This window comes from Chroicocephalus ridibundus, chromosome 1, assembly GCF_963924245.1.
Source record: "Chroicocephalus ridibundus chromosome 1, bChrRid1.1, whole genome shotgun sequence".
NCBI classification, from domain to species: Eukaryota; Metazoa; Chordata; class Aves; order Charadriiformes; family Laridae; genus Chroicocephalus; species Chroicocephalus ridibundus.
This window is the reverse complement of record NC_086284.1, coordinates 183408027-183420545: the sequence shown is the minus strand read 5'-3', so window position 1 is coordinate 183420545 and position 12519 is coordinate 183408027. Positions and strand designations below refer to the sequence as shown.

At 44.6% G+C, this 12519-nt stretch overlaps 1 protein-coding gene across 4 annotated transcripts in view; it reads left to right on the top strand.

Moving 5' to 3' along the window:
- TBC1D30 (TBC1 domain family member 30) overlaps positions 1–12519 on the top strand; it is a 54314-nt gene that overhangs the window by 19623 nt on the left and 22172 nt on the right. For 2 of the 4 annotated variants that reach the window (XM_063323029.1, XM_063323028.1), the window contains exons 1-3: positions 3284–3656; positions 9427–9488; positions 9894–9959. In XM_063323029.1, coding sequence (XP_063179099.1) covers positions 3497–3656; positions 9427–9488; positions 9894–9959 — 288 coding nt within the window. In that variant the 5' untranslated portion in view covers positions 3284–3496. Of the gene's footprint in view, positions 1–3283; positions 3657–9426; positions 9489–9893; positions 9960–12519 lie in introns of those variants that run through there. The other 2 variants (XM_063323026.1, XM_063323027.1) reach the window with 1 other exon arrangement.

Sequence of the window (12519 nt, the reverse complement as noted above, 5' to 3'; positions counted from 1 at the left end):
ATATTTATTATAATACAATCTTTTCATGGGTATGTGTTGCTTAAAGTATTTTTGCTAACACAGGTGTCCAGCAGCGTGGCAAACAAGCTTTCTCCCCAAACGCTCACTGTTTTACTGGGATGTTGTCATGCAAATCAGAACTAAAGGAGGTCTGTGAAATAAAGGGGAGGATGGGGAGCTCATGAAATGCATTGACCCAGCCGAACATGTCTTACCATTTTTAGCCTTGTGATTACATTCAGTCTTCTTTGCACACATCAGAAGAGAACCAGTGAGCTGTGCCTTCCATTAATCCTGGGTTTGGGTAGTTAAAGCTCCATGCAAACAAACGTGTCCTTTTCTTTAACAGCAAGATCAGGCTGTGGCCCTGTTTCTGCTGCTGTTCCTGTCACTGCCCCATCTGCTTGTGCTCGCTCTCCCTTTCTAGCTGCCTGACCTCTACCTCATTGTCCCAGTGCAGACAGAAGAGAAGTGGGTGATGAATGACAAGGTTTAAGGTTAATGGGTTTGGTTTCTCTGTGTCAGTACCTGGCAGTGATCATAGGATCGATCACCGTACGGCTGACTGTAACAATCGAGCAAGGTGTACATGTGAACTACTACTTCTTATGAAGTATGCTCTGCCTTAAAAAGGCATAGTTAGCAGGTAGTGGTAAGACTGCAAAGGGATACCAAATGTAGGGGTAAGCTTTTTCAGAAAGCGACTCTGTTGTGTGGGAGGGAATAAATGAACTACGGTGGGGGGGGAAGCAAATTCTCATGTTGAATATTACAAAATATCTGGAGCTGAAATATCCGGGCTAGCCAAAACGTTTTAATTTTGTTTCTCAAATCTTTTCTGAGTGTCATCTGTCTTGTCAGTAATTGCAGGTGAGGGCTTGTGGACATGGGAGACCTCTCTGCAATTGGTGCATCAATCTAGATTCGTGATGACTGGTGACATCTTTGGGTTCAAAATTGTTGCATTTTCACCAACTTGAAACTATGGTGATTTGTCTGTGAGCTGTAGTGTTCCATATACTTTGAAATTTCCCCATTGTTAAAGACTATTTACAGCTTAACAGTGGCAAATTTATACAAGATGCTGACATGCCGTGTCATGTTTGGATGTCTGCAAGTCCAGGGAGTGGTGCAGGACATGCCTTGCCACAGGCAAATTAGAGGCTTTGTCTGATCAGTGGTTAAACCCCAAACTTTCCTAAAAGATAGGCTCTTACCCTTAAGATATGGATATGTATATGTATGCTTAATGGGAGGCTTATCCGTGTCTCTAAAACCCATTTGTGCTAATGATCCAGTGAGTCATGAGACCCATTAGTATGGCTTGGCTTCTTCATTTTGTCTCCTGGAGTTCTTTTTTGCATTCTTTTCTTAAGATTAATTTTGCATTAGTTGTCTGGCATGCGGGAAGATGTCCTTAATGGTTTGCTGGTCTTCAGAAGTTGCCATGTCCCAAGTCACGAATGATTGTCCTGATTGTTTCCATTTTTCTTATAGAGTGACAAAATGACAATTAGGAGAAATAGCAATAATGAGGACACTTCGAGAGCTGGTTGTCCTCATCAGTTAAATACTGGTGTCTTTCTTAGAGCTGATTTGCAATTGTTTAAAAATTGAAGGTAACGTATGATTATGTTCAGTTTAGTGGGATGACTGATTCTCACTGTATGGATAATGAGTGCTTCCTGCAACTTTGGCTGTGGCTTTGGGCAACGGTATGTGGTGTGTTGGGTTAGCTGGTCTTGAAACGATCCAAGAGTGATGTGGTGCTATTTGCGTATGGTGCTTAAGGAAGAGGAGAATAATATTAGAAAGATTACATGGTTATTTCTGTATCTAAATGTTTCTGTTACAGTCACGTTGGTACAGTCTGTACACCTAGAGAGATTAATTTATTTCAAATTTGATGCTTTAACCACTAAATCATCATCTCCAGCTGGCACTGAAATGAAGCGATTTGCATCATCTACATCAGCAGGGAAGTGTCACCTTTGTTAAAAAAAGAACCACCGACACACAGACTTAATTATCTATTCAGAGTGCAAGCTAGCAGCTCAAATGTAGTGACTTTTTTCCAAAACCAAACCAGATATTTAAAGAGGCATGCTCAAAAATCATGCTTCTCTGAAAAATTAACGGTAACTTCTAAAGATAGATATAACTGATCTCAAAAAAGGCTTGCTTCGGTGTTTTATATTGTGTATCTTTTATATAATTGGCTTCACTGCTTCTCTGTTGCCAGTTTTCTCCTATCTTTGTAACGTGGCTGAGAAAAACTTTTTAATAAAGAAACAAATTGTTGTTTCAAAGCTACAGATGTTGGCAGGTAGCCTCAGACTTCTCGTAGGTTTGTCTTTGAGCCCAACTAATGTGGTGTGATAAATCTGCTCTCCTTCCACTGAAGTGCTAAGTGGTTTAGATTGTAAAAGCTATCATTATTTCAAATACTTTTCCTTGTTGTAAATCAAACCACTAGTTTGAAATTCTGTATCAAACCCTTTTAAGATGCTGTTAGGTCAGATGGCACTGGAAAATGCATCTAATAAAATGCTGTTGGATAGCTTCTTTTAACTACTTAGTGCACGTATGGCACATCATTAGTAATAAGTGCATTTGCAGTTTAGACTCATAGAAAAGGCTGTTATTTTAGTCGAGGATGTTCAAAGTCTCTGTGACGGAGAGTCAGAAACCAGAAACTGTGCTGCCTGCTGGCTCGTGCTGCCGCTGGGGCTGTCCCCGAGCAGCCCTGGCTGCAGGTCCAGACCCCAGCCCACCCTGGCACTGAGATACTGTTACATCCATCGCTCTCCCCATGCTCCGTGGCCTGGTAGCGCTTGTGGGACCCCTTCCCAGGACAGCTTTTTGAGCGGGGCAGCGGGACACTCTGTGCGTGTCCAGCTGCGGGCCAGAATCCCCCGGGAGAAGTCTTTTTGCTGGATGTTTAGCTCACTTCATTCTGGGCAGAAATGTCAATATTGCCCCCTGTAAGAGCGAGACCTGTCAGCGTTGCCTGTGCTGGGTGGTCTGTGTGCAGCCCGGGGGGGGCTGTGCCGCCGCTGAGCCCCCCCGCTGCCGCCTGGGCTGCCTCTATGTCTAACCGGAGCTGCTGCTGCATCCCAGGTGGTGCTGGAGGAGGAGGAGGAGAGGCTGCTGGTTTATTCAGGCGATGATGCTAGGATTGTGGGCGGGAGCAGCTCCTCTTTTTTTTTTTTTTTTTCCTTCCTTTCCCCTCTTTTCTCACAACCCCCCCTTTTTTTCCCTTTTTTTTTTTTTTTTTTTTTTTCCTTTCTCCTCTCCTTGTCCTCCCTCTTCTCTCCTGCACTTCGGCTTTGCTGCCTCTGCACTGCAGATCCCCTCTAGCCGGGAGAGCCGTTGCCTCTCCGCCCGTCCGGCCGCCTTCCCCGCCATGCCCCCCTCCCCGCCGCCCTAGGGCGAGCTTTGGGGTACTGCTGGCCAGCACTCGCCGCGGGGCGGGGGGCGGCGGCCCGGGGCTGCCATGCGGCAGGACAGGCTGACGGGCTCGCTGCGGCGGGGCGGGCGATGCCTGAAGCGGCAGAGCTCGGGCGGCGGCGTGGGCACCATCCTCAGCAACGTCCTCAAGAAGCGCAGCTGCATCTCCCGCACGGCGCCGCGCCTGCTCTGCACCTTGGAGCCAGGTAACCCGCTGTACCCCCCCGCACCCCGCCCCGGGCCGGGCGGCCGCAATCCCCTAAGCGGCTTAGCGGGGAGCTGGGGGGGGGGAGGTTAAGCGGCTGGGGCCCGGGTCGCCTTCCTCCCCCCCGGGGTGGTGGCTCGGCTCGGAGGACGCGGCCGGAGGGGGATGAGGGCCGCGGGTAGGTGATGGCGAAGGGGGAGGGTGGCTGCGCCCCGGGCGCGGCGGCCGGCACCGGCCCGAGGCAAATGGCCGCGCCTCGTCGGCCGCCGCTGCGGCGCGGGCAGCCTCGGCGGGGCCCGGCCTGCGTGAGGCGCCGCGGCCTGAAGTGAACGGAGCGCGGCGGCGGCAGGGGTCCCGCCCGGGCTGGGCAGCGGGGCTTGCGAGGCTGTCCCGGGCTGGGCAGCGGGCGGAGGAGTCGGGCCGTCCCCGGGCGTCCGCGGGCCCCTTCCCTGGGGGGCTCCCCCTGCTCTCCCCAGCCGGCGGATCCCGGCTCCTTTCCCCGCTCCTCCCGCACGGCGTCGCCGCCGCCTCGCAGCGCTTTTGTGCCCGGTCCCCGCCGCCTCCCTCCCCTCCGCTCCCCGCCCCGGGCTCTCTCCTCTCTCCCCGTTCCCCCCAGCACGGCCGGGCCGCCGGGGCCCTGCGGTCCCCCCTCGGCCTCACCCAGACCCTTCCCGCTAAACCTACCGGCTTTCGGCCGCCGGAGCCCCCCCCCCGCCCAGCCTTTGTCTGCGGCAGGGTGGTGTCTGAGTTCCCAACCTGCCGTTCCGATGGGGGCCAGGCATCGGCTCTGCGGCCGGTTTTATTTTCTGGATCCTGCTTCAGTACCAAAAATCTTTTGAGGAGCCGGTGGTCAGCAAACAACGCGTGTTTCCTCCAGGGAGGTAGGCTCTCAGCAGAAGCAGCAATGAATGGTCATTGCTGAATGATAGGTTCTAGTTGCCTGCCACCAAAATTTTGGATTTTTTTTATTTAAATGCAGTATTGGAAATTTAAATACAATTTACAATGTTAGAGCCGTCATAGCTAAAATGCTGTTGATATGTTGCCTAATCCTAGACATTTACAAACGTGCATGTGCAAGCCTGAGGTCTGCTGAAACACAAAGCAGTGTACGATTCAGTTTCCCATTGTACTAGCTGGGTGTGCATCAAGCACACAGTGCTGACTGCGTCTGTGTTTGAGATGAGTTTCGGGTGCTATTGTCAAATACGGTCTCAGTTATATTCTGGTATAGCTTTATGGGATTGCTGCTATCGAGGAGATTTCCTGACTCGTAATTCTCACAGACCCCTGCTCCTACAATAGTCTTCTAATACCCCAGATAATGATGTTACCTGGATAATGACATGCTTTTACTTACACTCGCACAAAGACCAGGGGAGATGATTGGAGGCATAACCACAAATGCCATGCTTTAAGAAAGCTAGGAAATCCCACTGGCTTGGGGTTTCCATATTGTTCATGTGTAAGTAAATACGATGATGTCATGCAGGATACATGCTTTCACAGAGCGATGGAGACAAGGCATCTAATGAGCCCTTAAAAAAATAAGCTGAATGAAGTTTCCTTCAGATTTTCTTATTGTCTGTATCAGCTGTCTGTATTGTGAAGTTTCTGCAGACTGTAGGTTTCAGATGTGCTTTGATACATCCCAGTGAGCTCTGGCTCTTCACAAAAGTGATTTCATGCAGACTTACTCAGAATGTTACTGTTCTTTCTCATTTTGGAGATGAAAACCTACATTTAGAGATAAATTACAGGGCAAGGCTAAGAATCTTCCTGAAACAACAAGCGACAATAAGGTGATAGTTTACATTGCTACTTTTTTCCCCCAAGTTTGGACTCCCACTGCACACAGAGCTGCTTTAGGCCTTTTTCCTTGTTTGTTTTCGATAAAATATTTATTGGCTTTCCATGGGAGAAATTTCAACAGCTGCTTTTAAGTACAGCCAAGAACAGACAGTGACGTGCTTTGTAAGTTTGAAGCTATGGCTTTATGGCTCACATATGTGCATCAGAACAGATCATGTTCTGTGCTTTTTCTGGTTTAGTATTTATGAAAAAATCCCATCCTTTTGTTTAATGTTGCTGAGGAGTGGGGATTTGGTTCCTTCATCCAGGTACTTGGCTGACCACAAGATTTTGGCCATGCAGTGGAAGCCTGCTAGGGTTTGGGAATCCTAGGGGTATAATCTTTCCTCTTACAGCCTTTTGTTGTCAGCAGTCATTGTGTATTTTACATGAAAAAGCTAACAGGACTGGATTTTGTGGGGCTTTATCTTTCTTTTTCTTTTTTTCCCCCTTTTAAAATAGCTTTTCTGCAGTGGTTTCTGGTGACCTCGTTGCAAGGGCATTGAACAAGCCTTATTTTGGCATTCCCCTACCCTGCAGAAATTTGACTGGTGCCAAACATAAGCACCTTTGCACGTGCTTGTATTTGTGGACCTAATAATTCCTATGTGTTCCCAGCATATTCCCGCTTACACGAGTTAATGTGCTTTTTAGGTATGAAGCATCAGTTGAAAGTGTATGAACTAGAGGTGATACTTAATATGTCAAGTGACACCATAGCCTGTCTGGCTTGATGTAAAAGGGCTGAGTTGTACTGACAGCGCCTACAGTCCCCGAGAGCAGGAACTATTGCTGCATATATGGTACATTTCTTCCAGGCTGTCCATGCAGAGGAGCTGGGAAGAAACGTTCCCGTAAGGTCCCAAGAGGTCTTCTGTGCAAAGAGCATGTGTTTATGTAATGGAGAGGAATGTGGATGGAGGATTGACAAAAAGGGGAAAATCCAGTGAAAACTGGTGCAGAAAGTCTGTGGTAGGGCTGGATGGGCATGGGGTACTGAGGGTGGAAGAAGCTCTTGGGGAATCTAAGTTTGTGGGGAGAACGCAGCTGAATGCAGAATGAAAGGGAGCTGCTGGTAAGATACATCAGACGATGGAAGTGTAAGGGAGAAAAGACTGTATGTGGAAGAAGGCCCTGGGGAAAGGCTGGTGATGATGCAGGCAAGAGTGGACAGGATGAAAATGACAGGACCGAGTGGAGGAAAAAAAAAAAAAAGGTATGTGCGGGGGTGGGAGATTTGTTAGGAAAAGGAGAATGATGGAGGTAGGAAGGTTTGGGAAACCAAGAGAGGCTGGAATAGGGATAGGCATTAATTTCCTTGAAGCTCTAAAGTCCAAGGACAGATGCAGTGAAGAGTGCAGAAACTGCACAGAGCAAGATGGTTCTTGTGCCAAAAATAAGTAATGGGCAATGAGATGCTGCTCCCAGCTTGCTGGTTGCATCCCTGCAGGTGTCCAGGGAAGCTCCTGGGTGGGTATAACCTTTCCTAGCTCTGTCTGCGCTGTTTGTGTTGCAGCATTTTTTACTTGCTTATTTGCTGTATTTTTATTGAGCAAGGTTGTAATATTTTAGGTTTAGGAAATGTAAATTCTTTAAAATGGATAGGAATGAGGAATCTAATTCCTGTATGGTCCGTGTCTCGCTCTCCATGGCTCCTCTCCTCCCCTGTCACAAAACCGTCACATAATTTAATTTTGGGAATATTTCTAACTGGGAACAAATAAGGGGATGCAGACTCCGTGGCTTCTACTAGAGGTCACAGTGCATGGCCTGACCGAGAGGTTCCTTGCCATGCTAAAGAGAGAGCGCCGTGGCATCTAGCGTTACCACATAATGTTATTCTCATTTCTAGTAACTTTCACACCTGTCTTAATTGTCTGCCATGATTTAATAAACTTTTATAGATGGAGATTCAGGGGTCTCATTTCAGTCTCATTTAATCAAGAGAGACAGCTATTTGGGCCTCTTTGTGAGCTCCAGGGTCATGATGTTCATGTAAATGATAGATACATTTAACCTTATTATGTTTTGTTTTATTGTGCTTGATCTTTTGCAGACTTGGCTGTCTCTGCCTGTATCTTTCTTATGAAATTTATAGGAGCGAAGTTGTTACTGGGGTCTCTAAGTCTTAGAAGACTGTGAAGTGATTTAGCGTTTGGCTGCTGAGTTGGAAATTAATACATGATTATTTTGGAAGACTATTGCTTCTTTGCTACAAGGCAGTGTTAGATAACATGTCAACATCTGTTACCTTAACAAAAGGAGTTCTTGGTCATGATATCTTTTTGTATGTATTAGGGTTTTCTAGTACTTGCCATAAGACTGCTTGGGAATGAGACTCATTTTTTTCGCATTTACAGCAAACGTGATACGATTTCATCTTAGCAGGTTACTGGCATTGCTTTGCATTATTATGAAAAGATTTATCTATTAGGAGTCCCTGCTGAGTGACATGGAGTTATGGGGAAGAATACTAATAAACAGTTACTTCCAGGAATAACTGTTAATCCTTTAATGTTTTTCAAGACATTTCTGTTATGATTTGAAGCTTTTATTTTTCTCGATATGACAAGCATATCTTTTAAATCTAAAGCAGGGAAATGAAAGCACCAATCTCCAGGTCTCAGTGATGCAATTCTAAAATGATAAAATTCTAAACAAGACTGGATTTTCTGTGAATTGTCTGTCTTTCTCTGCCCCCCCGAAGAAAAGCAAAAAAAAAAAAAAAAAAGCCTTGAAGGAGAAGGCTTTGTCTTTAAATATGTATTTATCAAGCAGTAAGGTTTTTAAATTACTTATCACCGCTTCAGTATGCAAATGCTGAAAGGCATTTTACACTCCATAACTAGCAAATGCCACTACAGTTTGGGTTTCTGTCAGACTCGCAGGCTTAGTCTTCCAAAGCACTGAGTATTAGTGGTGAGTTGATTAGCATGGAGTTTGTATATTTAAAACCTTGGAGGATTAAAATCTGGGGTTTAATATATATGGCTTTTAAAATATATATTCAAAAATATTTGGCTTGATATTCCAGAAAGACAAGAAGGTACGTGTAACGTAATTTTAAATACGGAACAATGCATTGTATTACATTGCGGAGGAAAGATAAAGAAAGGCTTTAGACTTTATGCCAGAAGACTTGAGGGGGAGGACGCGACGCGGTGTTCAGCACCTGGTCTCTGGACAGCGGCATTTGAGGGACCAAAGAATTGTGTGTTCGAAATGTGGGATATAAAGCAAATTAAAAGTGTTACTGTTCTTCGGGTTATGGAATATTCCAGTGCCACAGTCGGGATCCAGTGTAGGCCAAACTTGAGATCCTAGTATTTTATGTAATATTGTATTTTATAGACTATTAGCAGGTGTGCTTTGTAACAATTAAAATAATTTGCTCACATGGCCAAAATAAAATCTAAGCATAAATGAGAATACTGGCAAAATGTGCTTTCTGTTCTGAAGAATTATAAAAAATTTGATATTCTGAGCAATAAAATAATTTTAGCATCCCAAACTTAGAAATAAGTGATTTAACGTTAAGAAGTTGAAATAGATGGAAAGAAACTGTTTGTCTCTGTATATATTTTTTTCCATGGGTGTATATGATAGTTTGCAGTGTGCAAATATAGTTTGTAGAATAGTGAACCACTTGTTTGTTTTTTTTTTGTTAAATAAGTTGTACTGATCTGCATCATTAGAGTAAAGAGGGTATGACTACATTTTAAAAACATTTTTCCATGCACTTTTTAACACGTGCTTTGAATCCACTGTGAAGACAAGAATTCACAGAAACAGGTTGAAATGTAGTTGTTGAAACATGTACCTGAAATCTTGTGTTCTTATTTCAGTTGTGTTTTTTTTTTTTTCCTTCTGAGCTAAATGAAAATAATGACTATGATTATTTTTTTCCTTTTTGTTTCTAGGGGTTGATACAAAATTGAAATTCACTCTTGAACCATCTTTAGGTCAAAATGGTTTTCAGCAGGTAATTTGATTCATTTTTCTCTTGAGTTTATGAAGAACTGGGTTCTCTTCAATCAAGGTACTTGCCCTAGTTCAAAACTGCATCTGTCATCATAATATCAGCATATTATTTGATACTGTTTCATATTCATATTCATATTATTTGAACTGTTTCATTGGAACATTTGGGAAAAATAGGTGCTCATTGTTTACTCAGATATCTCATAAGTCTTTGTGTCCTAGAATATTACATTTTTGTTACGTCATTAAGTAATTAATATATATTTTCCCTGTGAGTGGATTAAGTAGGTAAACTCTGAAATGTGTGCAGTAAAATGAAATGAATGTGCGCGTCTGCAGTGTTGTAAACGTTGCTATACTGTTGCATTAAACTAATGGTGAATTTTATGTTTTTGGATGCTTTTAGTGGCATGATGCGCTCAAAGCAGTGGCCAGGTTGCCGACAGGCATACCGAAAGAATGGCGGAGAAAGGTAGGTAGACCTGTAAGCTGTGTGGGATGTATTGCTTGTGGCTTTCTCAGGACATGTGAATAACAGCAATATTATCAGTGTTTTTTAACAAATACTTGGAATTTTTAAGTTTAAGTCTTACTGGGGCTTTTTCCTAGTTTACATTCTTCAGTGATAACCTCACAGGGCAGCTGCAGAGACTGAGGAGACAGGTAAAGATGGTGTTTTCAATAGTCGGCCTCTTTCTGCTTGAGGCTTAGGTAACTTATTCTGGTGCAGATGTTATTGCTTCATTCTGTCAGTTTCAAGGAATTGCACTGGTGAAGCTGCCCCTGCAGCTGAGGATCAACTGAAAGGAGAGGAAATCTCCAGTGTAGGCTGTCATACTTATGAAGGTGAAGTTGATAGATGCTAGTGCTGACAAGAATGCTTATTGAAACATTTGATGGGGGAAAGGCAGATTGCCTAAATTAGGGAAGTTTGGAGTCAGGAGTGATGTAGAATGGTAGAGTGCGCCATTAACAGGAAATTGCACTGAGTTAGTGTTGTAGGAAAGGGACCTCTGGGATTTTGCTGAACTCACTTTATTGCTTTCTTCAACAATGTCTGAAGTTCCCTAGCCTAAAAAAAGTAATGTCCATTCATCTTTTCTATAAAACTATGTCACATGATCTCAGCCTTAAAAATGCAATTTTAATGAAAAGAATATTTTTAAAGCCTTATAAAATATATTTAGTTCCATATATTTTTGATGCGTCAGATTAATTTCCTTTTCCTGTTTTCTTTTTGCTATCTTTCCAAACCGAACTGTTCCTCTTTACAAATCAGAGGAGAAGGAAACCGAAGACTTATAGTGGCATTGTTTTCCTCACACCACTATGATTTTATTTTTCATCTGCAACTCCAGTGAATCATTATATTCCTCTAACAACCTTTTTTCTTTCCTTAAATGTATTTTTCCCACACTCCAGTAAGTTGCTCAGACAATTTTCTGTGGTACATGAGTGGCAGAGGTCATAGAATCACAGAATGGTTGAGGTTGAAAGAGACCTCTGGAGATCATCTGGTCCACCCCCCTGCCCAAGGAGGGCCACCTACAGCTGGTTGCCAGGACTGTGTCCGGATGGCTTTTGAGGATGGCCAAGGATGGATGCTCCACATCCTGTCTGGGCAATCTGTGTCACCCTCACAGTAAAAAAAAAAGTGATTTGTGATGTTTAAATGGAACCTCCTGTGTTTCAGTTTGTGCCCATTGTCTCTGGTCCTGTCACCAGGACCATGCACCACTGAGAAGAGCCTGTCTCCATCCTCTTTGTGCCCTCCCTTCGGGTATTCATACAAATTGATAAGATCCAGCCTGACCCTTCTCTTCTCCAGGCGGAATGGTCCCAACTCCCTCAGCCTTTCCTCATAGGAGAGATGCTCCAGCCCCTTAATCCTCTTAGTGGCCCCTTGCTGGACTCTTCAGTAGCTCTAAATCTCTCTTGCATTGGGAAGCCGAGGACTGGACCCAGCACTCCAGGTGTGTCTTACCAGGGCTGAGCAGAGGAGAAGGATCACCTCCCTCCACCTGCTGGCAGGGCTCTGCCTGATGCAGTTCAGGAGGCTGTTGGCCACCTTTGCCACAAGGGCACATTGCTGGCTCGTGGTCAACTTGGTGTCCACCAGGACCCCCAAGCCCCTTCTCTGCAAAGCTGCTTTCCAACAGGGTGGTCCCCAGCATATACTGGTGCCTGGGGTTGTTCCTCCTCAGGTGCAGGACTTTGCACTTCTACTTGTTGAACTTCATGAGGTTCTTGTCAGCCCATTTCTCCAGCCTGTCAAGGTGCCCTTGGGCTTATCAGCCACTCCTCCCAGTTTTGTGTCATCAGCAGACTTGCCATATCATCTAACTCAAGTCTCTGTCTTTTCCTTCTTATTCTGCTCACCTCTGTGTTTGCTCACACATGACCACATGATGCTAACTAAAGTAGTGTTAAAAAAAGGGACGTATGTGGTCTTTTCACTGTCATTCCCTGGTTTCCCAATGATTTTAAGATTGATACCAGAATAAAGGAAGCATTTTGTGTTGGCAGCATGCTGACTGCCTCCTTTGCAGGCAGCAGGAGCAGGGTGACATCTGCATTATTGCTGTGGCATGTGACATTTGTTTTCTGGGGCTGGCAGAGGTAAAGAATTCAAGTCAACCAACATCAGTAGGATGTCAGCAGTGCCAAAAGCTGCTGGGAGGCAAACAGCGGCATTCCTCCGCATGGGTGGCTTTGCAAAAGTGTGGGAAGGGACATTTAAATGCAGAAAACATGAGATTCTGGGAGCTATCTATAAATTCGTTCATCATGCAACTATCAAGTGTTTAAATCTGTGGGAAGTGTCTGAATTGCTTTTCTCACTTGAGTGAGTTAACGGCTGATATAAAACTCGGCCAATTTGCTTTCATGATTTCTTTCAATTTCCTGAAGAGAGCGATCCTTTATTGTTACTTGTTGTCGTTGTATGACATGACATGTATGATATGTCTTTTATGATTCAGGAGCTTTTCAAATGCTTAATAAAGCTCCAGCCTTTGTCTTAGACACACATG